General features: G+C 35.0%; 1 protein-coding gene across 6 annotated transcripts in view; it reads left to right on the forward strand.

The window, feature by feature from the left end:
• The window catches only part of Itprid2 (ITPR interacting domain containing 2), a 43,649-nt gene extending 26,930 nt beyond the window's left edge, over positions 1 to 16,719 (forward strand). For 5 of the 6 annotated variants that reach the window (XM_058580300.1, XM_046447337.2, XM_046447336.2 and 2 more), the window contains 8 exons: positions 1,348 to 2,526; positions 4,577 to 4,654; positions 4,734 to 4,861; positions 5,269 to 5,419; positions 6,732 to 6,797; positions 7,447 to 7,911; positions 14,838 to 14,955; positions 15,760 to 16,719. In XM_058580300.1, coding sequence (XP_058436283.1) covers positions 1,348 to 2,526; positions 4,577 to 4,654; positions 4,734 to 4,861; positions 5,269 to 5,419; positions 6,732 to 6,797; positions 7,447 to 7,911; positions 14,838 to 14,942 — 2,172 coding nt within the window. In that variant the 3' untranslated portion in view covers positions 14,943 to 14,955; positions 15,760 to 16,719. The remainder of the gene's footprint in view (positions 1 to 1,347; positions 2,527 to 4,576; positions 4,655 to 4,733; positions 4,862 to 5,268; positions 5,420 to 6,731; positions 6,798 to 7,446; positions 7,912 to 14,837; positions 14,956 to 15,759) is intronic. The other variant, XM_046447338.2, reaches the window with a different exon arrangement.
• Positions 16,720 to 26,757: the final 10,038 nt, after the last annotated feature.

Below are 26,757 nucleotides of genomic sequence, written 5' to 3' on the forward strand. Positions count from 1 at the left end.
TTCAGTTGGTGTATATTCAAGACTGAATCTGTCCTAATCATTGTTTTCAAATAATAACAAGACTAAAACTTCTGTGATATGGATGTTATCTAAGCACTTCACTATAAATATCAGATTTCACTAATGCTTCATCTCTGACAGAATATTAAAAGCAAACAAACAAAGTCTTCTCCTTCTTACCTTTTGGAGCACCAGAAAACAGATTATTTTGATCATTAATCTGCTTAGTCCATTATTTTTCATCATCATGGTGTTTCAGTATTTTACAATAATTGTTTTGCTTGATGGCTCACATGAAGTGTGGATCCATGGCTTGCTGATATTATACTGACTTTTTATGCAAGGCTCTATTAGATAAACCAGAAAAAAGGCACATTTTTATCTGAGCTTTTAGTCTGTATGTGAAGTCACAAAAAGTCCAGGAAAAGGATCTTTCTTTAAGATTTATATAAAATATCTTTAAACAGTGTTAAAATTGAAACAAGAAAAGGATAACTCCCAAAGACTCTATAGTCATAGGATCTAAAAGTTAGACAGAAAAGAGATATGTCTATAGAGACTCAGAAAGAATAATCAATAGACAGAAAAATTGGGAGATGGAGGGAAGACTTTGAGAAAGGAAGTTAGGGCCGTCCAGAGTGAGAAGGCAAGATCATAGCTACTAGGAGACTTATGTTGGAGAGAGTGGTTCTTTTGGCGTAAATGAGGCCAAAGCATGATTGGAGAATAAATCCTTGGTGAGGAAGAGAAAATGGGAATGTGGACTGTTTTTGCCAGTTTGAGCGAGAGGTCATTTTGTCTTTTTGTGCAGGAACAAATGACTTAGGGAAGTTGTTCAGCTAAGGGAGTAGCCAAAGAGGACAGATTGATCCAGAAAAGTCTGGGATGAAACAATGGAGGAATACCCTGATCCTGGCGAGAATGTGATTAGAAGTACAGTTTGGAGGGATTAGTCTTGAACAGAGGTGCACGATTTCTTTTCAGAATGGAGTAAAGGAAGGAATGATGGGGAGGAAAACTTGTCAATGGTATTGGGGAACAATGTGAAGAAATTTCTATTGTTTTTTCGGTGAGTCAGTATTATTTTGGAAGTAAAGAAGGAGGGTGTTGGAAAGATTCTTTAAGAAAAATAGTGAAGATTTGAAATAATCATCGTGAAAAACTGGGAGTTGGGGGGAAAGGATTTCAGTTGCTGATCAACAGCAGTACAAATATTTTGGAGCAGGGCCAGGGGCACAGCCAAGGTGGGAGACCATAGAAGTGTAGGTGCATGTTTTCTGTTTGGTATTTTGTATGTAATACCTCTTAATTTTATTTTTCATCTTCCCACCTGTTTTCCTTTCACAGGTTCATGAGTCCCTGCAAGCCATGGGGAGTAGTGCTGATAGTTGTGACAGTGAGACAACAGTCACATCATTTGGTGAAGACCTTGTTACACCAACAGCACAAGACCAACCTTATTTCAACGAATCAGAGGAGGAATTTCTCACCCCTCGTCAGAAGGAAGGAAGAGCCAAGGCAGCAACAGTTGCTGGATGTAGGACTGTTGAGAATACAGGAAATAAGCAGTCTACCTGTAGTCCAGAGGATCATGTTACTCAAAGTACCAAAATAGAAGAGGGTTTGTCTCCAGCACAGACAGTAGAGCTGATGAGGGAAACAAGTGGTGAAAGTGATGTGGATAAAAAAAGTGATGTGGATAAAAGCAGCGAATGTGAATTTACCCAGTACACCACACATCATATTCTGAAATCATTGGCTTCCATTGAAGCTAAATGCAGTGATCTGAGCTCGGAAAATACAACGGGGCCTCCTTCTTCTGTGGACAGAGTTAATACAGCTTTGCAAAGAGCTCGAATGAAGGTGTGTACTCTGTCAGGTCAAAGAGTAGGGCGTAGCCTGATAAAATCAAAAGATCTGTTAAAACAAAGGTACTTGCTTGCCAAAGCTGGCTATCCTCTAAGAAGGTCTCAGTCTTTACCGACAACTTTATTGAGCCCAGTGAGGGTCGTATCTTCTGTCAACGTTCGTTTGTCTCCAGGGAAAGAAACCAGATGCAGCCCACCTTCCTTCACCTATAAATATACACCTGAAGAGGAACAGGAAGTGGAAAAAGGGGTGACTGAGCATGACCATCAGTCATTGGTTAAATCCACCATTTTCATCTCTCCATCATCTGTGAAGAAAGAAGAAGCCAACCAGAGTGAGGTGACCCAGTTGGAAGAATGCCATCATGGAAGGACTCCTGCACAGATATCTCAGTCCACCTGCTCCCTTCACTCTGTCCACTCTGAGTGGCAGGAAAGGCCCCTGTGTGAGCACATGAGAACTCTGAGCACACACAGTGTTCCTAACATCTCAGGTGCCACCTGCAGTGCCTTCCCCTCCCCTTTTGGGTGTCCTTACTCACACAGACATGCTGCCTACCCTTACCGAGCATGCTCTGTGAATCCTCCTTCTGCCATAGAAATGCAGTTGCGAAGAGTGTTGCATGATATTAGAAACTCGCTGCAGAATCTTTCACAGGTAGGAGAAAAAGGTTTTCTGAATTTTATATTTTTTTGCTCTGAGCATATCTTAATTCATTGAGAAGTTAATACCCATCAGATATAAGTACCTTAGCTGTATAATTTCACATGCTTCAACTGCATCCTATAGTCTTCCCTTCTGTTTCATGGGAAAAGTGGAAACTAATCCTGAATAAGTTAATTTCTCTGCTTAGAATCTCCTTCCTTTCCTAGAGGAGAGATTTAGCTCTATAGATATCCTCCCTTTTTCAGCTTTTCTTCCATTGTCTTTTTCTTGGTCTAGAAACTTTCAGTTGTCCCGGTTATTTAAGAAGTCTTCCCTGTCAAAATCCTTTCTCTCCTTTTCTCTGCCATTTGGATGTTTTGACCACCTCTTCCTTTTCTAAGTTTCTTCATGTTGGTTCGGTTGGCACCGTCTTCTGCTGGTTCCGCTCATAGCTCTCTAAGTTTTCCCTTCACTACTGATCCCTGATGCTGCTCTCCTGGCACAGAATTAGTCTACTTCCACTGGGTTCAAAGACTGGAACTACTCCAAAAGAGAATAAACAAAAAAAAAAACCCAAAAATCAGGTAATGTGAATTTAGAATGCATGTCATCTCTTATCTTCATGAAAATAGTATTAGACAGGAAGCCCCTTGAAAAGTAAAATCAATGTTGTAATTTTAAGATGTAAAAAGATACACCTTTGAAATATAGGTTTTATCTCAATGACAGTTGTCTCCTGGGTTTGCACTCTAACCAGAATGTGGGTGTTTCTTCTTTACAAAACCTGGTTCTGTCTATGATTGAGATGTTTAAGCTTTTCGTTGTAATTATTGTGAAGCTGGGGATTTCCAGGGACCTGTCCACCTATACCTCCGTGGCACACCTTTCCAGGTGCAAGTTTGTCTGCTCTAGCTGTGTGGTCTTCCTCTTGGATGAACCCCTCAGTGATGGAGTGCATCAATCTCCCCACCCCTCTCTCACCCCACTAGATAAACACTCTATCCAGTCTCCTTGCTTAGGTGTGTGCTCCTGCCACATTGGCCTGCATGCAGGGCTCTCAGTAGTTGTGCGTTCTTAGGGATCTGCACATGCCATTTTGTGTTTTGTTTTTTGTTTGTGGTTTTTCTGTTTGTTTTTTTTTTTTTTTTTTTTTTTTTTGTGTGTGTGTGTGTGTGGTTTGTTTGTTTGTTTAATCTTGAATGCTCTTCCCTTGGGTTTCTTTGCATGACCAAGTCCCATTTACTGTTAAAGCTCAGCTCAGGTGTTAACCATGGTTAACAAAACTTAACCTAATGTGAATTTGTGAATTTTTGTTTGTGTCCATTTTAGCACACCCATCTTAAGATTATAATAAAAATTTAAACTTCTCTTTATTCTTTCTTATAGTGTAAGAACACTTGAAGGCTGGGGCATGGGGTATCTTTTATCTCCACTGCCTAAAATAGTCTCATATAACAGATGCTCAAAAGTTTAAGGGCTGGGGATGTGGCTCAAGCTGTAGCGCGCTGGCCTGGCATGCATGCGGCCCGGGTTCGATTCTCAGCACCACATACAAACAAAGATGTTGTGCCCGCTGAAAACTAAAAAATAAATTAAAAAAAAAAAAAATTCTCTGTCTCTCTCTGTCTCTCACTCTCTCTTTAAAAAAAAAAAAAAAAAAGTTTAACAGTTGATGGTTACTTGCTATTCCCTCCAGACATGTCAGTAGTTACTGTGATCCCATAATGACATTTGTAGTTGCTTTTTCGACTTTCAGTTTTGCTTCTCTACTTTCTCAAGGCAAGAAGGAAGTCCTGTAAAATAGATATGAGCTATATTTTCCCTTTTGCCTCTTTCGCCTTCCAAATATATTGACTTATTCCTGGAGTAGCTAAGAGTACTAGGTAGCATTGGGGACTGATTTTTTTTTGTTATTATTGTTCTTACAATATGAAGAGTTTTATTTTGTTTGGTTTTGCCTCAAAAAAAAATTACACAGGACTTACGTTCTGCCTTATTATTACCTTAGAAAATTTGTTGGTACTTTGGCATTGGTTTTAACCCTGTTTTCATTTGTTTGAAGTACCCTATGATGAGAGGACCTGATTTTGCTGCTGCTCCATATAGTACTCAGAAATCATCTGTTCTACCTCTTTATGAAGTAAGTTCCTACCTAAGTCATTGTGTTACAAAATAATTTTTATGATCTAGAAGTGTAATTTTGTCATATTGCATTTTAGAATACTTTTCAGGAGCTTCAAACAATGAGGCGGAGCCTGAATTTGTTTAGAACACAAATGATGGATTTAGAGTTGGCAATGCTGCGTCAGCAAACCATGGTTTATCACCACATGACTGAGGAGGAAAGGTAAAAGTTCATTTTTTTAAAAAGATTTTTTCATTCAAAGGAGCATTTGTAACTTATATTTTTTTTAAAATGAGACTTTATTTCCACTGCTGTATACCCTGTAACTGTTTTGTGAACCACTATAGATAAAGTTAGGCATACATAATTAATGTTAACTTTTGTACCTTCAGTGTATAAGGAAGATGGTTGGTTGTGAGCAGCTTCTCAGTGTGCAGGATAGTTGTGAGAGAAAATAGAGGAACAAAAACCGTTGTCCTAGTGGTTACACCTCTTATAGTTGTTATGTGAATTTATAAAACTTGGAATTGAGTACCTTCTGTTAGCTTATAGTAGTTTTTAAAAAAGGTTGTAAATAGGAACCTCCAAACTACCTTTTTCAAACTTTGTACCTGTCACAATACTGATAGGTATGAAGTTGAACAACTGCAGAGTTTGAGAAATTCAGTCCGAATGGAACTTCAGGACCTGGAGCTTCAGCTGGAGGACCGCTTGCTGGGCCTGGATGAACACCTTCGGGCTGTGCAGGTGCCTTCTCCTTTCCGCTCCTCAGCACTTGTGGTACGCTGCCTAGGGGGTTGTCAGGAGTTTTCACTAGCTTTATTGATAAGGTTCCATGTAAATTTAGGACAAATGCCTTCGTTTTAACCCGTTTACTTGAATGGCATTAGAAGCATGCAGAATGTTTAAGGAACTTTTCTACACATCAGTTTCATGTATAAGTTGTAATAATTTTCTTATATTATTAGTTTATTTAAAAATAACATTTAAAATTCTTAATGATAATTTTTGACAATAGCAAAAAATAAACGGCAGTGCAAAAGTTTAGATTTGTTGAATAAAAAATTGTGGTGAATCAAAATATGACTAATTTAAATTTGAATCACTGCATATAATTCCAAAGAACTGACATATATTTTACTCAGTTTTTCTCCCTTCTCTTGCATTTAAATAAATAACTGTTTATCGTTAAGTCTTTCCTTAATTTTAGACTCTATTCCATTCTTTAAATTTTTTAATGTTTATTATTTTTTTTTCTTTTTCTCTTTTTTGTGCTGTTGGAGAGTGAACCCAGGGCCTCCACATTCTAAGCACATACCCTTCCACTGCGAGAAACCTAATGTCCCTTACCCTTAGTTATGTTTTTTAAGGGATCAAGTGAGGTGTTTTGATAGAAAATGTGTATGCAACCAAGATAATAAAAAGAAACACTACTTGTCTTTATTTTGTGCCACTTTGCCACTTTTCGTTATTTCTAATGTTTCTTTCCATGAAATTTGAACTTGAACATCATATTTGTTTTTACCAATACCTTTGAAGTTGTAAAATAGGTTTCTTCGAAGTTTTGAATTCTTTTTTATTATGTTGACAATGTGTTTGATTTTTGTTAAAAATAAATGAATGAGTGGGACATGGTGGCACTTACCTGTAATCCCAGGTACTTGGGAAGTTGAGGCAAGAGAATTGTGAGTTCAGGGATCTGGACAACCTAACAAGACCTTGTGTCAAAAAAAAAAAAAAAAAAAGAATAAGTACATACATACGCATATGTATGCATATACATTGAGTAGTAGAATAAGAGTGTATACATATATAGAGAGAACATAGAATCAGAAATATGTATCATTAATGAGTATATTTTCTAATTATTTTGATCCATCATTCTTTGAAATGTATGATGGTAGGAGCAGAAAATCAACTTCTGTGCATCTTGGTGATGTCACAATAACATTTCATAAGACTCCATAACAGTTGAGGGTGACCTTTGTGACATAAAGTGGTACTTTTTGGCAATGAGTAGTCAATTATTTTATAAAACACAATTTGAGAAGTTTATGCATACATATGCATTTCTATATTGTTATCTTTTCAGGGGATGTGTGGCAGTAGAAGTGCTGATAACTTGTCATGTCCTTCTCCGCTGAATGTAATGGAACCAGTAAGCTCTCTCCTTTTAAGTCATTGGGAAAGGGAAATGACATTATGTCTCATAAACACACAGTTTCCCAGGGCGGATGAAATGTATGTTTGTTTTAAATATAGAATTTCATAAATTAGTTAAATTTAATTGGAAGTGAGTTTTCTCCTTCTGAAGACCATTGCCATCTGAATCCACTAGAAAGCCAGCTTAACTGCAATAGTGATTTATCTGTATGACCTAAAGGAGATGATGCACCATTAAAAATATGTATTCTCCAAGGGAAATAAGCTTTCCCAGTTAGATATCAGTTTTTTTAGATCTGTAAGATGACTGCTTTTTGAACAAATTTGACTTTTATTATATTTTAGACAAATTGTTTTATTAGAATGCAAAGCATTGTGAGTAACTATGTTGTTTTTCTTTACCTGTGTGGTTACAAGTAAAATTTCATCCCATTGTGTGTTCCAGTTGCCCATTTTATTGCTTGAGCTTGCCATGAATTTAAGCTTGTGATCTTTGTGAATCAGTTTGACTAGTTAATAAATCAGTGAAATAGAATTATATCTTTACAAGTTCATGATTTTTGACAACAATCATAAGTTAGGAATTGAACTTCAATAACCAACCTTAATATTGAGAGAGAAAAATAACAATTTTTCTGATCCAGGTCACTGAACTGATGCGAGAACAGTCATACTTGAAGTCTGAATTGGGCCTTGGACTTGGAGAAATGGGATATGAAATCCCTCCTGGAGATAGCTCAGAATCAGTTTTCTCCCATGCAACATCAGAGTCATCTTCTGTGTGTTCTGGTCCCTCTCATGCTAACAGAAGAACTGGAGTGCCTTCGGGTGACTCAGGGGGAAAACACAAAGCCCATTTTGTGGCAAGAAAGAAAGTATTCCGAGCATCAGTGGCTCTAACACCAACCGCTCCTTCTAGAACAGGCTCTGTGCAGACGCCTCCAGAGCTGGAAAGTTTTGAAGAAGTTGGAGCAGCTGAAGAAGGCTCACAGGTTGTAAGACCTAAGTCTGAAGTGGAAGAAGGGCCTGAAAAACTGCCCCCGAGGCCATCTGCAGAGGAAATGCATAGAAATGTGGAGCAGAACGAGTTGCAGCAAGTCATACGGGAGGTGGGTAAAATCTGTGCTTCATTTATATGGAGATGGATGTTATGCATTATTTATAAGATATTCTTTTTATTCATAGTATTCAGTAATTTTCAGAGAGCTTTTAAATTAACCTTTCCCATTGATCTAATTCATATCTATTAAAATATGTCCATAATAGCATTTCTGCAAACTTCATACTTCAATGTGAAATAATTGCAGTTCTCTATATTCAGTGTGGTGAAAACATGTTTGTAGAATTTGAAGCACATAAACACATTACAGAATCTGTCCCTCTTGACTCTTCCATATCTGGAGCATTAAGGATTACAATTTTGGTCTTTTCCAGGATTAAAGGCTATCATTTATTATTTCAACTGATGTAAGACAATGATGTTGTGGTTTTAAGAAGTATAAAGAATTTGATGTACTTGGTAGGTGAAGAAGTGTGGAAATTTGAAGTTGTTCAAAAATTGAAATCAATACAAAAAGAAGATTTACCTTGAATAATAACAGCATGAGAATCTGAAGCATTAATAAGAATTCTAGGTTACCAAAGGACCTGCAAAAAATTACAAAGGTTGTAGGCAAAGGTGACAGATTAGTTGAGAAAATTTGCATAATAACTTTTTAGCATTGAATGTTAATAAGAAGGAATAGTATATCTTATTTAAAAAGGGCGAGCCCCATAGGTATACTTTTATGATGGATCCTACCCCCCTTTTCTTCTTAAATCACACTGTCCTTTTTGTTGTAAAACCTAGTAGCTTACACAGGATAAAATTACACAGGCTGAAAATATTTTGCCTTCTGTTCTATTTTCTTGTCTTAAGAACTCTTAAGAGTAATAAGGCAGAACCATATTACCTGTAGTTTTTTCCAGCCAAGGCACTAAGACCCCGTTCAAGAAAAGATTTTTTTTCATTATGTCTGTTAGTGAAAAAGAATACCTATACACTTTTTTAAAAAATCACTTTAGGGACTGGGGAGGTAACTCAGTGATTAAGCACATACTTAGCTTGTGTGAGACCTTTGGTTTGATCCCAACAGCAACAACAATTAAATTTTTTTTTTATGAGTGTCTGAGAATCTGCTCTGTAAAGAGGGATAAAAGAAAAATACAAGTAAGATATGAAGTGCATACACTTAAAATTCTGGTAGGAATTGGTAAACAAGACTAACTCAAGAGATGATGGAAAAATTGCACATAAAAGCATTTTGCAAGGTCATCAAAAATTTTCAAGTTTCAATCTATTTTGGATCATGAGTTTTAAGATCAGAGATGCTCAACTTTTAAAGTCTGTGCAACCATTTCAGAAAATTAACAAAACTCCAAAATTTGAAATATTTCTGGTCCCAAGCATACAGATTCTCAATCTTTATAAGGTATTGAAGAACTAGGAATTTAGGAATGGGAAAGGTCAAAATGAGGCCAGAGAAATTAGTCACTGGCTCCCACTTTTTAAAAACTGTGTCATCAATATAATTAGCAATATGAATCTAGCATATTTTAGAATTAATTTTTAGCCAAGAACAGATTTCTAGCGGTTATAGAACAAGAATGGTGGCAAAAGACCGGAATGTTTCCTCAAATGGGCCATTGATCCTTTCAGCCCAGAGATTATTTTATGTATCTTAAGTGCCATCATTTGCAGCTGTATGATAGTATCTTGAGAAACTATTTAAATATAAATACCATCAGTTCTGCTATGTACACAGATAATATATGCGATCCTGAAAATCTCTGCTGTGTAAACTCATGCAATCAAAAACCATAGGGCTTATGCAGGAAATAGGATTTAGAGGCATAACACTCAAAACTTCATCAGGGATATTTAAAAAGAGAAAAAATAGAAACTGAATCAAAATAGTAGCATAGTTGTATACATTTTAAATGGTTGAGAAATACAAAAATGCTACAACAAATATCGTACTTAACCTTGAGAAAACCTTGAGGTGTGCTTGTAGAATTGGGCTTTGGAAGGATTGCAGTTTGTGAGTTGTTGTGAAGGGGTGGAAGGAGAGGGACCTGAAATCTGACAGAAAGCTTTGATGCCCAGTATGGATAGATACGGCTCATACACAGACAACTGAGATTTCTGGACAGTGTTTAAATTATGTGCATTTTTGTGCTGTGTTTCTAGGTTCAGCTGAATGCTGTTAATTGTGTTTATGTAGTGTTGTTGATGAAAGTACACATAAGTAAATGTGTAATTTGCATTATACACAAGTTGTTTCCTAATATTTCAACCATGTTGAAACAAATTTACATTTTCAAAATTAGTATCATAGCAGAACACAACATGTTCTTCATTTATTTTCATTACATGAAGCTACCAGCCAAAACTTTAGAAAGTGTTAATTCTGTGAATTTATTTGTCCAAAAAAGTAATTATTTTTGAAAGTTGATTGTTGCTGGTTAACATTTAGTAAACTGTCTGTCCAACCTATTCAGTCAGATGTGCCTTTGGTTAGTAAAACTTTCTCATACTATATTTGCTAACCAAGGAACTAGGTTTTAAGTAACTTTTTTTAAAGAAATGTGATTTTTTAATTTGTTCCAATTAGTTATACATAACAGCAGAATGCATTTCAACTCATTGTACACAAATGGAACACAACTTTTAAGTTCTCTGGTTGTACATGATGCAGAGTCACACCATTTGTGCAGTCATACATGTACATAGGATAATTATTACCGTCTCATTTCACCGTCCTTCCCACCCACATACTCCCTCTCTTCCTCTCCTTCCCTGCTTCCCAATCCATTCTTCCCTTGCCCCCTGACGCCACTCTATTATGGATCAGCATCCACATATCAGAGAAAACATTCAGCCTTTGGTTTTTGGGGATTGACTTACTTCGCTTAACATTGTATTATCCAACTCCATCCATTGACCTGAAAATGCCATGATTTTATTCTCTTTTAATGCTGAGTAATATTCCATTGTGTATATATACCACTGTTTCTTTATCCATTCATCTATTGAAGGGCATCTAGGTTGCTTCCACAGTTTGTTTATTGTGAATTGAGCTGCTATACACACTGATGTGGCTGTGTCACTGTAGTATGATTTTAAGTCCTTTGGGTATAGAAAAGGGACTGGGATAGCTGGGTTAAATGCTGGTTCCTTTCCACGTTTTCTAAGGAATCTCCAGACTGCTTTCTAGAGCTGTTGCACCAATTTGCAGTCCACCAGCAGTGAGTGTGCTCTTTTCCCACATCCTCACCAACACTTGTCGTTGCTAGTATTCTTGCTAATTGCCATTCTGACTGGAGTGAGATGAAATCTTAGAGTAGTTTTGATTTGCAAGCAATGTGGTATTTTTGTGCCCTTTAACTTTGAAAATTTTCTTGAAAACTTGACATTATGTTGCTCATTTGGCACAAATTTTAAACATGTACACTTTAGTCCTCATTTTTAAAGTTGTAATGACCTAATATATACTGTAAGTAATTTAACTTTAGACAGGAATATTGATATTTTTGGCCAATACAATATCATGAAAAAAGTCCTTTGTTGCCATTTTGGTGCCTTGATCCTGGAGAATTATTTAATCATTTACAGGAATCTCCTGTTAAACATGAAAAATTTTATACTTTGCAGACATTCAAACTGGCATGCAAGGCAAATGTTTGAAATGTTAAGTCCATTAATTAGAAACTACTGAGTTCATAATTTGGCATAGTTTGAAGGAAGTTGTGCTTAACATTTACTCTTGCTATCTGCAAGGAAGGACTTACCAAGCAAAATATATAGATCAAACAGGGCATAAGAGGAATACTGATGTACTTAAAAAGACGGATGCATTTGAAGTACTTTAAGGGCATGTATTCATAGATAAATTAATCCAGTGCTGGTGATAATTTTCAAAATATCATCTGTTTATATTATTTTAGCTACATTACAGTGGCTTTCTGCTTAAAAGTTTGCTTACACAATATTTAATTCAGATTAGTCTTCATTCCATTTATTTCCAATTGGTGATCTTTTTTATTTAAAATGCACTTGGTACTGAATTCCTTTATTTTTTTAAAGCTCATTATATCTGCTACCAAGAAAATTAAATTAGATTCTGTCTTTCCAGTAAATTCTGAGCCCCTAACCCTGTTGACAAAGATACCGTTCAGGAAGACAAGGTTTAATCTTTAAGTCTTGCAGGTGAGGATCAAGCATTGGCAGGCACTTTCAGGGAAGTTTTCTTATTGCACTCATGGGTGCATAAAAACAATGGTAATCTGTCAGGGCTTTTTTCTATTATTGCACCATCTGTGAGGTTTTTAAAAAGAGTGCTTTTGTTGTTAATAATGTTTTAATATAATAGAATTTCTTTGGAAGGAGACCACTGAAATAAAGCCCTTCCAGACAAATATCTGATCATTCATTTGGTACTTCAACTTGTATCAGATTAAAGGGACCCCTTGTCTGCCCAGATTGTGTACATTATAGTAGGAAAAATGTACACTGTGTTAGAATTTGCCCCAGTTATTGATGACTTATGTTATCAGTGGCCTGAAAATGTTTAGTTATTTTAAAAATATATATGAGTTTGTGTATTACAAAGATGATTTGATAGGATGAACAAACCTGTGGCCACAGAAGCAAATTCAACAGAACTCAAAAGAGTAAAGGTAGATGGCTGCATGTTTAGAAAGTTGTTCTGTGTTTATTGAAGTTCCTAGGCTTGGTTTCTGCCTTTTAGGATCTTTATTACAGCACATCTGACATGTTTTTAAACATGTATTTTAGTAAGGCAGAGCTCACCATGTATCTCTGTTGGAACTTCCTTAGAGATCACTTGATGAGGAGGCTGTAGTGCAGAGTAGATGCATATTAAATAGATGTGCTGCTCCACACTCCACACTTGGAGTCAGTATGTGTTGCTGATGTTTATCTCTTCTCCCTCTTTTGCTCACTCATTTATTCATTCTTTTGTTTAAACGTTTATTGAGCAATTACTTTTATGTATGAACACATTGATAAGCGAGACCTGATCCCCTCTGGGAAGTAGCTGACCATATTTTCCACTTGATCTCATTCTTTAATTCATATTTCCTCTCCTTTTGGAAAGAACTTGCTTGTCACTTAGTTTCTGTTCTACCTCCAATTCATCCAAGATGCTCTTGATGCAAAGTTTTTTATCTTCATGATTCTATGAAATTTTCTTAATTTTTTGAAACTTGCTATTTAAGATCTGTCATTCTCTGAGAATTTTTAAACTTTTTTCCTTTTCTAGCCCATACTTTTTTCCCATTTTCAAAATTTATTGTTCTTTTGTCGTTAATGGGTTAATAAAATTGTTTGTCCTTTAACGTTTTATGAGCTAATATTCATATTGTATCCATCTAGATAACGTTCTTGATAGTAGAGCTAGCTAGCTGTAGCCCTTGCTATTCAAGTGACCCTCTTGCCTCAGCTCTCAAGTAGCTGGGACTACAAGCATGTAACACCAAGCCTTGCTCTTAGAGATTCTTCTATGCTTTTCACAAGTATTGTCTGAATTCCCCCCAAATGTTTGGCAGATGTTGTTTGGTAAAGAATACTTTTTGAGTAGTTTGGTTTTTGAATGATACAGAACAAGGAGACAATAAAATTGCCATATTGCATTGGCAACTGAACTGGAAAAACTTTATACTCACTGTCTTATAAATGTAGATTTGCAGTTGCTCTATGTACACATATTGTATTCGTGCTTACATACTGTAGCTAAGCGATTCTGGTTTCATGTTTGTACCTAACACACATTCATTTAGAAAATGAATCTGAAATGCTATGAACTTGAAAAACTTTTGTTATTTAAAATTTAGAAATATTTTAGAAAATGAAAAGCTTATATTTATTTAAGTACATGCCAGTGCAGATGGTTGGTACATAAGGAACATTTTTGTTTTCTATGAATAACTATGCATAGGTCTATGTATTGTATACCAATTTTGCCTGACAGATTAATACAGAAACATTTTTGGAAAGACTTCAGTGGGAATGTGTTTAAGACATACTTAGGAACGTTTTAGGAAGTAGATCAGGCTGACAGGAAACTGTGGAAATGTAGAATTTTTAAAAGCTAGTTAAGAGTGTCTCAAGTGCTAATTTGGGAAAGCATTATCAGTTTACTTCAGGAAATACACATTTAAAGCCTTCACAGAGGGCTATTTGGAGACAGTGCTGTATCATTAGAGAGAATGGGAGGGGATGGGCATATGCAGTACTTAGACATCTGGAGAAGAAAGTCAGCATGGAATTACCATTGACCCAGGTCTGCTTGCCTTTTTCAACAATAAAATGAGATTTATACCCTTACCTGAAGTAACAGACTAACAGCACACATACAATACCACTAAAGAAAAAAATATATATATTTTATTAGAGTTTAAGGTTATTTTGAGGTTGTTCTTTGTATTTTAAAATACTTTACTAAATGATAATTTCCTCTTTCCATTTAAAATGTGCATGTAAGGTTAGAGCAATGTATAACTTCTTTACATAGTTTGCTTTCAGTGATATAAGTAAGCAAATATGCCTGTGTCATTTTGCTAATAGTGGATTTTCTTAGGGTATCGTGGTAACTACCTTACAGAGGCAGACCTTAATAGAAAGCATCAAAGTAAACCTAACATTTCATTAGTCCTTCCAAGTTTCTTTGTGTTGTGAAGTAAATTATTTAGTCAGTGAAATAACATTTTTTGATGTTCTCAATTTAAGAATTGTGACATTTCATAATGTAGTTAGCTGATTAGAGTAATTAGGCCTCAGAGGCTGATCTGGGTTCGAGGATAGGTGGCTTGAAATTTCCACTGCCTCTTTGCTGTTATGTGTAAGTTCCCATTAAGGTTGCAGTTTTCCCTGTGGTTTAGCTAATAGCAAGAATTTATTGCTATTTATATTTTTCTGAAAACTGATAAACTGGATTATATTGTCAAATGCTAATTTTTCCCATTTCCATTATAGATTAAAGAGTCAATTGTTGGGGAAATCAGAAGGGAAATTGTAAGTGGACTTTTGGCAGCAGTATCTTCAAGTAAATCATCTAATCCTAAGCAAGATAGTAATTAAGTGGAATTTTTAGGTAAGTTTTTCTAAATTTCTTTGTTTAGCTAAATATAAGTTAACATAGTTTTAAATTTTTTTGTTTTCTTAGCACATAATTTTCTTTCTCTAGTTAAAATTTTATTTTTGCAACTTTTATAATTACAGTTTGAGAATCTTATAAACTCCAGTTGAAGTGTAAGCAAGTCAAATGTTAACCTCCACAGAATTACTTATATTGTGTTTTTAAATTTAAATTTCGCTGTAGTTAAATAAATCCTGGAATTGGGTCTTTAGATCTGACATTATAATGGTGACATTATAATGGTGTTTTGCTGACATTATAATGGTGTTTCAGATGCAGTTTTTAGAACAAGATTTTGAGAATTAATCACAAATTCCTAGTATCTTTCCATTTGTTTATCTTTTAAAGGAACATATCCCATGGATCCATTTCTAATAATTCATCTCTAATCATAATTTGTATTGTTAATAATAATACTTGGTAAATGCAAAAAGGAATAATATGCTTCACTTCAGTAGGATAATACTTTTTGTAGATATGAAAAATTAGATGAGAAACAAAATAAAATTTGAAAAATATAATATGTAATTTTAGCTGTGGAAAATGAAGGAAATATTTTAAATCATGTCATAAAAAACTGATAGAATCTAGATTTTTAAAAATCTAGATAAAAGAATTAACTTTCCAAAAGATGTGCATCCTGTGACCCCAGGATGATCATGATATATATTTGGATAAAATTTGTATCTACCTTTTAAAGACTCCCTTAGCAATAGTGTTTGAAGGGTATTTAATGTTGATGTCTCTTTCTTTTTTAAGGTGGGCATGGATCCTGTTAGTTGTGACTGTTGGAATTATCGATGATATACACTGGTGGAGGTGTAATCTGTACTTCAGAAGATACTGTCTGCTGAGTGAGGCTACTGTATACAGTGTACAGTGTGTATCTCCCCTATGCATATCTTTCAAAAAACATACATAGAAACTAGGCACTTTGCTGATTATTTCTTTTCTAATCTCTCAAAACTGTAGCAATTTGGGAAAGCCTAATATTTATTTGTATGTCGATATTTTTCCAATTGATTCCCTATGTAGAATTAATTATAAAACTTGAAGACTTCCAGACATAACCAATTTATAAATAACATATTTCTTCAGACTAGCTTCTTACAACACTGACCTCTATGAGGTATTTACTGTGCAATAACTGATTCATTTTTTGAGAGCTTGAAGCAACCAATGATTTTCCCTCCACTGCTGTTAATTAGTGTCACTTTCAAGAAGACAAACTGTTCTGTTGTAAAAATTGCTCTTATTCTTGAGGAGGCTACTAATAGCAGTAGGTTAGAATTATATGAGGTTACCTACAACTACTCAATGTTCTTACACTGTAAGCCTCATTGCTTTACCCCAAACAAATGTAATTTTATTACAGCTTACGTAGTATTTTTCTTTTGGAAATGTGCCTTATGTTAAACACTATGTACTTTTTGCATTGTCCAGACTTCTTCTTATAAGGAGATGTTTCTTCTTTTGTCTTTTAGACTACATAGTAGAGTATTGTCAAAATAATGGGGCCTTTGACTTGAATGGATAGAAATGAATAAGCTGGTTTTTTGTTTTTTCAAAATGGAAGTAATTTAGAGTTGTTCTCCTCATATATAAATGATTTTAATTTGGTTTTAACCAGTCAAAACTTTGTTTATATGAAAGAAAAAGGAATATGGTCTCCTATTTGGTTTTATATGTGTTAAATAAATGTGAAAAGTAACAACCAAATGTCGTTGGAATTATTCTTTCAGCATTTATAATTTTCAACTCCTCTTACATTTCTTTGTGTGTGAAATTTTAATTGAAAGTGGTTGAGATGTTAACAGTGTTCTTTGAAAGAATATATAAAAGGTTTATAATGTTTGAAATACCACACAAAGGTTGATTTCTAAAAACCTATATTAAAACAATAAAATATTTATTTTGCCTAAAATGTTGTTAATGATTTCTTGTATTGAAACATGAATAATTTGGATTAGATTCAACGAGTAACAAATAAATTCCAGCAGAATTGCAGCATAGACTCCAGTAGGTTGCTGTTCTCTTCCTGGAGTGGCTTCTGTGATGCTTTCTACAGATGCAGCTGAGTCTGGCTGGACTACCGTGGAGAGGAATATACCGAGGCCTCCTGGGCTCATCTAGTTCTATGGTTATAATGATTCTCATCCAAAGCCAAATAAAACTTTATTTAAAATGTACTACTAAATTTTAAGGAACAGATATGAGAGTGTTCTTTTGTTCTTTGGTAAGATTATTCAACAGTTTAACCAGTTGATCCTAACTGCAGTGGTAAACATAAAAACCAAGCATCCCCTAGTAATCATAATACAGGCTTCAATGATTTTAACTATCCAGTTTTTTAACCACTTTTAATTCTTTTCTAACAGTTCAAGATTCCAAGAACTTGATCACCATAAAATGTAACAGTTGTAATAGCAGTCTGAACTAGTGGGCAAAATCATATTCATAGTATACACATAAAAGGAGCCTCAACATATTAAGTTTCATCTTCCCTCTTCTCATTTTAAAGCTTTCTAGACTTAATATCATTTGAAAGCTGTTACATCAAGCCACCATGCTATGTAGAATGAAGAATAAAAAAGGATCTAAAAAACCAGATGGAAAACAAAGCAACTATTAATTTATGGATAAATTTAGGATTATCAAACTTTAAGAAGGAATTTGAGAGAGAGTAGCCTGGAGTGATCAGAGAAGTCTACCAAGGAGCTGTGGGTTGGGTAAAGTTTTAAAGAAAGTGTAGGATTTAAACAGTGAAAAAAAAATTAGGGCTGAGGTTATGGCTCAGTGGTAGAGTGCTTGTCTAGCATATGTGGGGCACTGGATTCAATCCTCAGCACCGCATAATAAATAAATAAAGGTATATTGACAACTTAAAAAAATAAAAAAGCAAAGGTTGTACATAATGCATAAATTGAGTGTGAGTGACTACGCCCATGATGAAAGAAATGTTTCTAAAGAGGTAAGTTTTCCATAACCTGTGAATATTGTCCTAACAGCATGCACAAAAAAAGCATAGAAGAAAGTCTCGACAGAGCGATTTTGAAATTTGGAGTCACTGTGAATGGTAACACCATTGACAATAGGCTGTTTCTCAGACTTGAAGTACATATTGTACCATACCTTTTGGGAAAGGATTAGTGATTAAAAATAATTACACCCATGTCAAGCACTGCTATTTGTTATTTGTGTTCTTGAGATAATTGTTCAGTAAATCCAAGTACAAATGATTCACAGTTTTGTTTTGGTACATCTCAAAGAATTCCTTTTATTATTTCTACAGTCCCAAAGTAGAAAATCTCTTGATGTATTGTAAACCCAGTATTATTTGATGAGTAGATTCACAAACATCTATCACAACCCTGCCCCTGGGCAGAAACTGCTTTGATAGGCTCATCAGACATCAGTTAAATCTCAGTTGTGAATGGATTGATTTGTTTGATCAGAACATTTTATGATAACTAACTGATGAATATATGCAGACTATTTGAAGGCATTTGAAGACAATATCTTCATTCAATCCTCATCAGCATCTGAAGACAAATAGGATTGCACTAATGATGTGACTTCTCTTTTTCCATCACATGCTTAGGCATGCCCTTCTTCTAAATCTAAGAATACTGAAGGCCCCCCAAAAGTTATTCACATGGCTTCACAACAGTCCTTGTAGGTGATTATAAGTGTTCTCTTGCTTTCCTGCTCTTCCACCAGATCCTCTGCTGAAGTGATGATGACACATGCCATGTGAAGAAAAGAGAGCCCTTCCTTTGCTCTATTACTACTTACTGCCTTGGAGGAAAGCAAGATGGCCCAGAGCCCAGCTTTCCCGGATGAATCCCTTGTGCCATTTTGATAATTTCTGCTTTCATCCCCATCTCTCTGGACTTGACCATGGGTAAAAAGTCTGGAGATGGACATTTGTTGTTTCCCATCCCCTGTTCTCTTCCAGTACTGTCAGCTGTCTTGCCCTCTGCAAACATATCCTCATTTAAATTTACTAATTCAAATCCACCATGGCTGACTCTTAGTAGGGTTACAGTGTAGGCAAGAGCTGGTCCCTTTCTAGTTTTTGGATCAGAAAGTCATCTTAATGACAAACATTGAGCATTCCACATTTTCATTTGTCTATTCTGAAATATCACAATTCAATTTAGTCAACCAACATTGAATGAAAAACTGTTAAGTAAAAGGAATAACAAAGTTAATGTTTATGACCTTTTTTACCACTTGCCAACATTAATTTTACTAGCATGCATCAAGTCTTTCAAAATTCACAATAGCGATTATTTTAGTATAATTTGTGATTATTGTTTTTTTTCCATTTTTGTTTAATAAGCTAAAAGCAGAATGCAAATAACATCACAACTTTGTAAGATATACCCTGTCATTTTCAGATTAGATATCAATTTCCTAGAAGTCTTTCTTTGATCCATTCTGCTTGTAATGCCCATAATGAAAAAGAGAAATGAATGAAATATCTTATAATTCTCAGTTTAAGAGTTCATTTACATTTCTTGGTAATTAATGGATTAGCTGCATTTAAGCAAAGGTGACTGAAAATACATTTCTTAAAAATACTTTATGCTTTTCAGTTAATAACAAGGGAAATAAAGGAGGAAACAGTGTCATGTGCATGTGTGAATTCAAGCACATATGCATAGGATATCATTTTTATATATAATACTTCATAATGTTATATTTAGAAAAATATTCTTTTGTAATACAATCTATAGAAAAGATTGCTGCTTGAAATGTTTTGAGCTGGTAGGATATGCATTAAAAGTGGAGAAAAACTAACAAATTTAGTCACTTTATACTTATGATGAACTCCAAGTTAAATGATTGATTTATTATCAACCTAGAAATATTACAAATAATTCTATCCAGAGCACATTACAATTAATATTGAGAGGTTCTGCCATTAAAAATATTAGAATTCTAGTTGATGTGTAATAACCAAGTAATTTTTAACTTGATATAATTCTGAAAGTCATACAAAAAGTTGAATAAGCATTCAATTGCTAGATATTGCAAATTATTCAGACTGTGATATTTTAAGGCAGTAACTACGGAACAGGGAACATCTTGCTAGAGAAAAGAGGAAAGAATGCACAGTTCTGGCTGGGAGATTGCTAAGGGAATAACACATGCTTAGCCATGACTTATAAATTCTAGAGTCTAAGAATCAGGAAGTGTGAATATTAGTATTTCATGACCTTGACATATCATTTACAGGCAAGGAAAAGAAGAGGCACTTTCGAGAAGTGGTGGCAGCTGCCAACTTCCTGGTTTCTTATTCAAACAAGGAACATTTAGGCCTCCCCAAAATATTCTGGTACAACAGGAGAAGAACCTCCCATATACAGCAATTGCTTCATCCACACCTACCTATTTTGGGGGTTGCTAGTGTGATACTTCATATTATTCCCTTAAAAATTAAGGGGCTTCTAATTTGATTATGCTGATTTCTGAAGATGACTAGCAGAAGAACTTCACACAAGTTTTCATTGTCTCCTTCATATGTAGAATATAAATAAAGTTGACCTAATAGAAATTGATAGTAGTATGGTAGTTAGCAGAGGCTGCGGAGAACAGCAGGTAGGGAGGTATAACGAAAGGTTTATCAATGGTCCCAAGTTAAAGTTAGTAGTTAGAAGTTCTGGTGTGCTATTACACAATAAGGTGACAATAGTTAATGTACACGTTTCATGTTCCAAAGATGGAAGAAAGGATTTTTAATATTTTCAACATAAATAGTAAATGTTTGGAGAGATAAACTTCACTGATTTAACATTGTATAATGTGTACATGTAATGAAACATTACAAGGTACTCCAATCTTTGTTTTATCTATCCCTTTTAAAAATTAAAAAAGAAAAATAAAAAAGAACTTCAAAATATACATAAAACACCCTGGTTTGATGGTTATTTCACTATTGAATATGTCCATTTTAGGAATAGAAGAGTTTCCAAACTTTTTAGGAATAGAAGAGTTTCCAAACTGGGTTATATTGAATGTTGATTGTCCAGCTGCCCGTCAAGCCACCCAAGGTGATGACCTGTGGGTTTGAGACACCTTGTTCCTGTTAAAGTCCTGCTCAAATTGCAGATTCATAAACAATAAAGCACCAAGTTTTGGGGATACTATATGTATCTATAGATAGCTGTTACAAATTTGGTGCCTAGAAGGATACTGCCATAACACAAACCTACTCGTGACCTTGGCTTTAGGGCAGGGCTATCAGAAGAACTTGGACCCTATTAATGAAAGTCAAAACTGTCTCAAGTGGAGTGTAGTGGAAGCCTGATAGACTTTGAGGAGTCTCAGTGAAACCTTAAAGAAAAACAAAGAAAATGCTATTGGAAACTGAGGGAAAGTTTTCCCTTGTTAGGTGATGATGAAGTCTGCCAACATAAACATCATGGTAATGTGGCAAAGAAGAATTGCACCTGTTCAACTCAATCATCTACTAAAGATGAATTCCAGGCAGAATTATTTCTTATTCTCAGATTCTCTAAAAACAATTACTAAATTTAAAATGGCTTTGGAACAGATTAAGTGTAGGATGAGTCTATAAGATACTCTGTTAATACCTCAGAAGGATTTTCAAGACTAATAAGAATGTCTTATTAATCATTTCAAACAAAGAAGTATCTTTCAGTCCTACCTATTCACATCATTTCTGTTAAATAATAGGGTGTTCAACGCTCACAGGGTATTCTCTTATAGCAGTCTTAAAAGAAGTAGGTAGAAAAGGGCTATCTTGAAGAGCTTGAGAATTTGATTTTTGTATAATGGGGTTGATTATTAATTGAAACATAAGAAATCTACAAGGATTTTAGAAGAATTTATCAATGTGAACTGAAAGCAGAAGAAATGAAATGAAGAAGCTTTAGAATTCCCAAATATTAGGATGAAGCAGGTCAATTTTAACTCATTATTTTTGTGTTATATTAAATTATTTATTGCCTTATTTAGGTGGAGCATTCTCCTTGAATGTGTCTTAAATTTTCGTGTTCAGTTTTCAAGGTCTTATATGACCGTCTTAGGATTTGAAGAACAAGTTGTTCTCAATCCATTACTTCAGTAGGTTTTAGAAGCTTCGAGTAGGCATCACTTTGCCTTTCAGATTGAAAACCACTATAGTTTTCTTCTGTCGTAATGTAATTCTTCTCCACAAGTTGCCTGTGATCCACATTCTCCCAACACTTAATCCTTCACTTTCATCTATTTTCTAACTTTATTCTGTATCTTTAAAAATGCATTAGGGGCTGGGATTGTGGCTCAGTGGTAGCGCGCTCGCCTCGCACGGGTGGGACCCGGGTTCGATCCTCAGCACCACATAAAAATAAAGGTATTGTGTTGTGTCCACCTATACCTAAAGAATAAATAAATAAATATTTTTTTAAAAAAAAATACATGGGTCAGAACTACACTTAATGTTTCAGAACAGATGTATTCTTTTTTTTTTTTTTTTGTCAAAATTGAGGACAGTGTTGTTTGCTAAAACACTCAATAATCATGAAGATGATACTGTTTTGCTAAATATGGTATGATTGAAATATTACTTAAATATCTTTAGCCATAAATCTCAGAACTGGAGGTGATAGTATTAACTGCCTGTATGAAGAACAGTTCATGGATGATGGGAAATAAAGTAGGAAGCAAATATTTTGCCAGATGTGGTTAGTAGAAACAGTAAATATTGGCAGAACCCTATTTGAATATTGATGGAGGATTATTCTCTGTGTTTTCTATTGTTCATTTCAGTGATGTTAAGTTTGAATAGATGAATTGGACTCTAAATATATCTGAAATACTTACCTTTGCTTTTGGCATTTGGGAACTGGAATCTGGTGTTGCAGTACATATTCAGGATTGTCTCCAGAGCTGGGTGAAGTATGTCTTTCCCTGAGCAATGAACATTTACAGTGTCAGACAGAAGTAACTCACTACTAGTGAGACTGTGTCTCAAAATAAAAAATAAAAAGGGTTAGGGATATAGCTCAGTGGTAAAGCATCTCTGAGTTCAATCCTCAGTACCAAAAAGAAAATAAAGTAATTTCTTAAGTACCAGCTGATCTGCATTCCTTGTAAAACAATCTTATTATGGTAAGCTGAAAGACAATAGCCCTGGTGATGATTTCCAGAGTTAAATAGTCACAGGATGAAATGGAAAAACATCAGCAGCACATTATTTTTTTCCTCTGTCATTCTTGTTTATGAAAACGAAAAATGTGAATGAGCTTTCCTTGTTTGTGTTTCTCAAGTCTCATAGGGACATATATGGAATTCATTGCTGGGAGTTAGCAACTCCATGTAAGAATATAGGTGGTTTTCTACCGTTTGAACAACAAGTTACATTTTTGCCAGATTCAAAGTTATTTACATGCAAAGATACAAATAATTTATTCAAATCATTAACTTAAGACCTAATGTTGAGTGATGGTGGAATCTCATTTTTTAGTAGCCTGACCTTTGACTAGTCTAGTTTTATAAGTGTATTTCAGTCAGATCTTTATTCCTAGTTTATTGTGACAGGATAATTTGTTCATATTATTTTATGATTATTTTCCTAGTGTTTTTCTTACTCCAGTTAGATGATAAGAGCCAAGTTTTACAACCTTTTTGCCTTAGGAATGTGATGCATAACTGATTCTCCATCACCAGAGATTTTGTATCCTACAACTTTGCTGAATTTTATTACTTTTAAGAGGTTTGTTGTTGTTGTTGGGGTCTTTGGAGTTTTCTATATATAAAATTATGTTATCTGCAAACAGTGGCAATTTTATTCCCCCCCCCCCCCCGCCAATTTGGAGGCCCTTTCTTTCTTCTCTTACCTGATTGCTCTGGCTAGGACTTCTAGTACTATAGTGAAAAATGTACATTCTTGTCTTGCTCCAGATCTTAGAAAGAAAGCTTTCAGTTTTTCCCCATTCAGTGTAATGTTAGCTGTTGGCTTACTATATATGCTGTTTTGTGTGTTGAGGTATGTTTCCTCTATCATTAATATATTCAGAGTTGAATTTTATCAAATGTCTTTTATGCATTTAATCTCCTTTATAATGCCTTCCTTTTCATCTCTGATTTCACTTATTTGAATCTTCTCTTTTTCTTAATCTTGCTAAGGCTTTGTCAATTTTGTTTAAAAAGATGAATAACTAGCTCTGTTTTGATCTTCTGTCTTACACCTTTAGTATCTGTTGTATATCTCTGCTCTGATCTTTATTATTTCTTTCCTTCTACTAATTTTGCTTTTTTTTCTTCTTCTTGTTTTTCAGGTCTGTGAAATGCAGTGATAGATTATTTACTTGAAATCTTTTTTTTTTTTAATTGCATTGATTTGCTGTAAATTTCCCTCTTGGTACTGGCTTTTCTGTATCCCATAAGTTTGGGTATGCTGTGCCTCCATTTTATTTTGTTTCAGGAAACTTTTAAATTTCCTTCTTGAGTTTTTCCTTGATTCATTGGTTGTTTGTGTAGGCTATTTTTCATGTTTTTATATAGTTTCTGAGGTTTTTGTTGTTATTAATTTCTGGTTTTATGTAATGTGGTTAGTAAAGATACTTGTGATTTCAATTTTTATGAATTCATTGAGACTTGTTTTGTGGCCTACCATATGATCTATCTGGAGAACATTTCAAGTGATATTGAGAAGAAAGTATATTTTTCAGTCATCGGATGCAATGTTCTAGGATATCAGGTACATTTGGTCTAGGGTACAGTTTAACTCTGCTGTTTCTTGTTGATTTTCTGTCTACATGATCTGAAAGTAGGGTGTTTAAGTCTCCATCATTATTGTATTAGGGTCTATCCCTCCCTTTATGTCTTAATATTTCTTTATATACGCAGGTGTACTGATATTTGGGTGCATGTGTATTTAGAATTGTTTAGAATTGTTGTTCCCTCTTAAGCAACTACTCATTATCATTATATAATGAACTTCCTTGTGTTTTTTTTAATACTTTTGATTTTAAATCTATTTTATCTGCTGTAAGTATGGCTCCTCCTGCTTTCTTTTGAATTTTATTTGTTTTATTTTTATAGTACTCTTTGAGGCTTCCTCTAATTAGAATTCAGAATTCAGAGTAAAGGAAAGTTCCTGTTGCCCAGAGACTAGTGCTACCTTGGAGGGCTTTTTTTTTTTTTTTTTTTTTGGTATCCAATTTACTCTCCAACCCACCCTTCTCCTTACCTGGGTTGGAGGCAGGGCAAGGGCCTCTCTGGATACTTACATGTAATTCTCTTTGCTTTATTCGCCTTCAGGGTCCTTTCTACCTTGAAGGAGAGTTTTGTTATTTTTTGCTCTTTTTTGAACTAGGAGACTGCTCTGGGGCTGGTGATGTAGCTCAGTGGCAGAGCACCTTTCTAGCATGTGTGAGTTCCTTGATTCAATCACCAGCACACCCCCAATACACAGAGAGAGAGAGAGAGAGAGAGAGAGAGAGAGAGAGACAGAGAGAGAGAGAGAGACAGAGAGAGAGAGAAAGAGAGAGAGAGAGACAGAGACAGAGACAAAGAGACAGAGAAATAAACCTGTTCTGATGTTATCTCCTTTATCTGTAATATTAAAAGTTTTTTAGTAAAAACTGTTTTCTCAGTCTTCCAGGCTTTGTTGCTTAATATTAAAGGAAAGATTCTGGGATTTAAAAACCAGAAGAACAAGACAAAGAAAACTTTTCTGTCTTTATCTCTTGTTTTACTCTTGAAATTGAAGACTGAATTATAGACTGTCCTCACTGGAACTGATTTTAACAGTCTATTTTTGGAAGCCAAAACCAAACTCTAAAAACTTTCTGTTTCTGCTCAAACCATAATAATCTTAATCTTCCCAGAAGGAATGAATATGTCTAACTGAACAAGATTGTTTTTTAAGGATACAAAGAATTGCCAAAGGAAAAGCATAGTAATACTTTCAAAAAATGTTATTTCATGATGCAAACATGATTTCCTAACCATGCACAGATAAACAATCAAGAACTAGGTAACCAGAAACAGTGGTTTTTAAGAAAAAGTAGTGTGTATTCCGTTCTAAGCTCTTTTCTCTTCTCCCCTATCTCACAGGACTACTATAGTCAAATGTTGACGTCCTGTGTTTCCTTGGCTTGTTTTTTTGTGTGGAATCCTTGGTTCATATACATTTGCCTCTCTGCCCTTTGCTCTGGGCTCAGTATTGCTGCCTGTCTGCCGTCCTCCACGTCTTGGAGTACAGTTATGGGTCTGCTGAGATTCTCCCTCTCTTTCAGTCCTGGGTCCTGGTGTATAGGTCCTCTGACAAAGCTGGCAGAAAGCCTATTTCCCAGCAGTATTATTATATTATGTGGTTTCTATATTGTCTCCACCCCCTCCCCTGTCTCAGATCCTATCAGTGTCCTCCTTTGTTACAGATTATTCATATCCTTTTTAATTTTTTGAGAGACTAGAACAATATTCACTGTGGGCAGAGTCAGGGACAACCCAGATGGCATTCAATGGGTTCTCCTTAAAGTATCCCCTCTCAATTACAAAATCAACTGACTTCCTGTGATTCAACTAAAATATCTTGATATTCTTTTTCCTGTGTTTTCTATGTATTTGGTACATTCCCTGAGAGGTTTTGACACTGCCTCTTTTCTCTTTGGATTTTAGGTTTTGTTTTAAGAGACCATTTATAGACTCCTCATAAGAATGAACAGAATCTTTTGCGAATATACTTACTGACAGTTTGTCATGACTTGTTAGAATTTGAGGTGAATATACACATGAAGG

The sequence above is a fragment of the Marmota monax genome, unplaced genomic scaffold (genome assembly GCF_021218885.2).
Source record: "Marmota monax isolate L192 unplaced genomic scaffold, Marmota_monax_Labrador192_F-V1.1 WCK01_AAM20220418_F8-fsc00007, whole genome shotgun sequence".
In the NCBI taxonomy this organism is placed as follows: Eukaryota; Metazoa; Chordata; class Mammalia; order Rodentia; family Sciuridae; genus Marmota; species Marmota monax.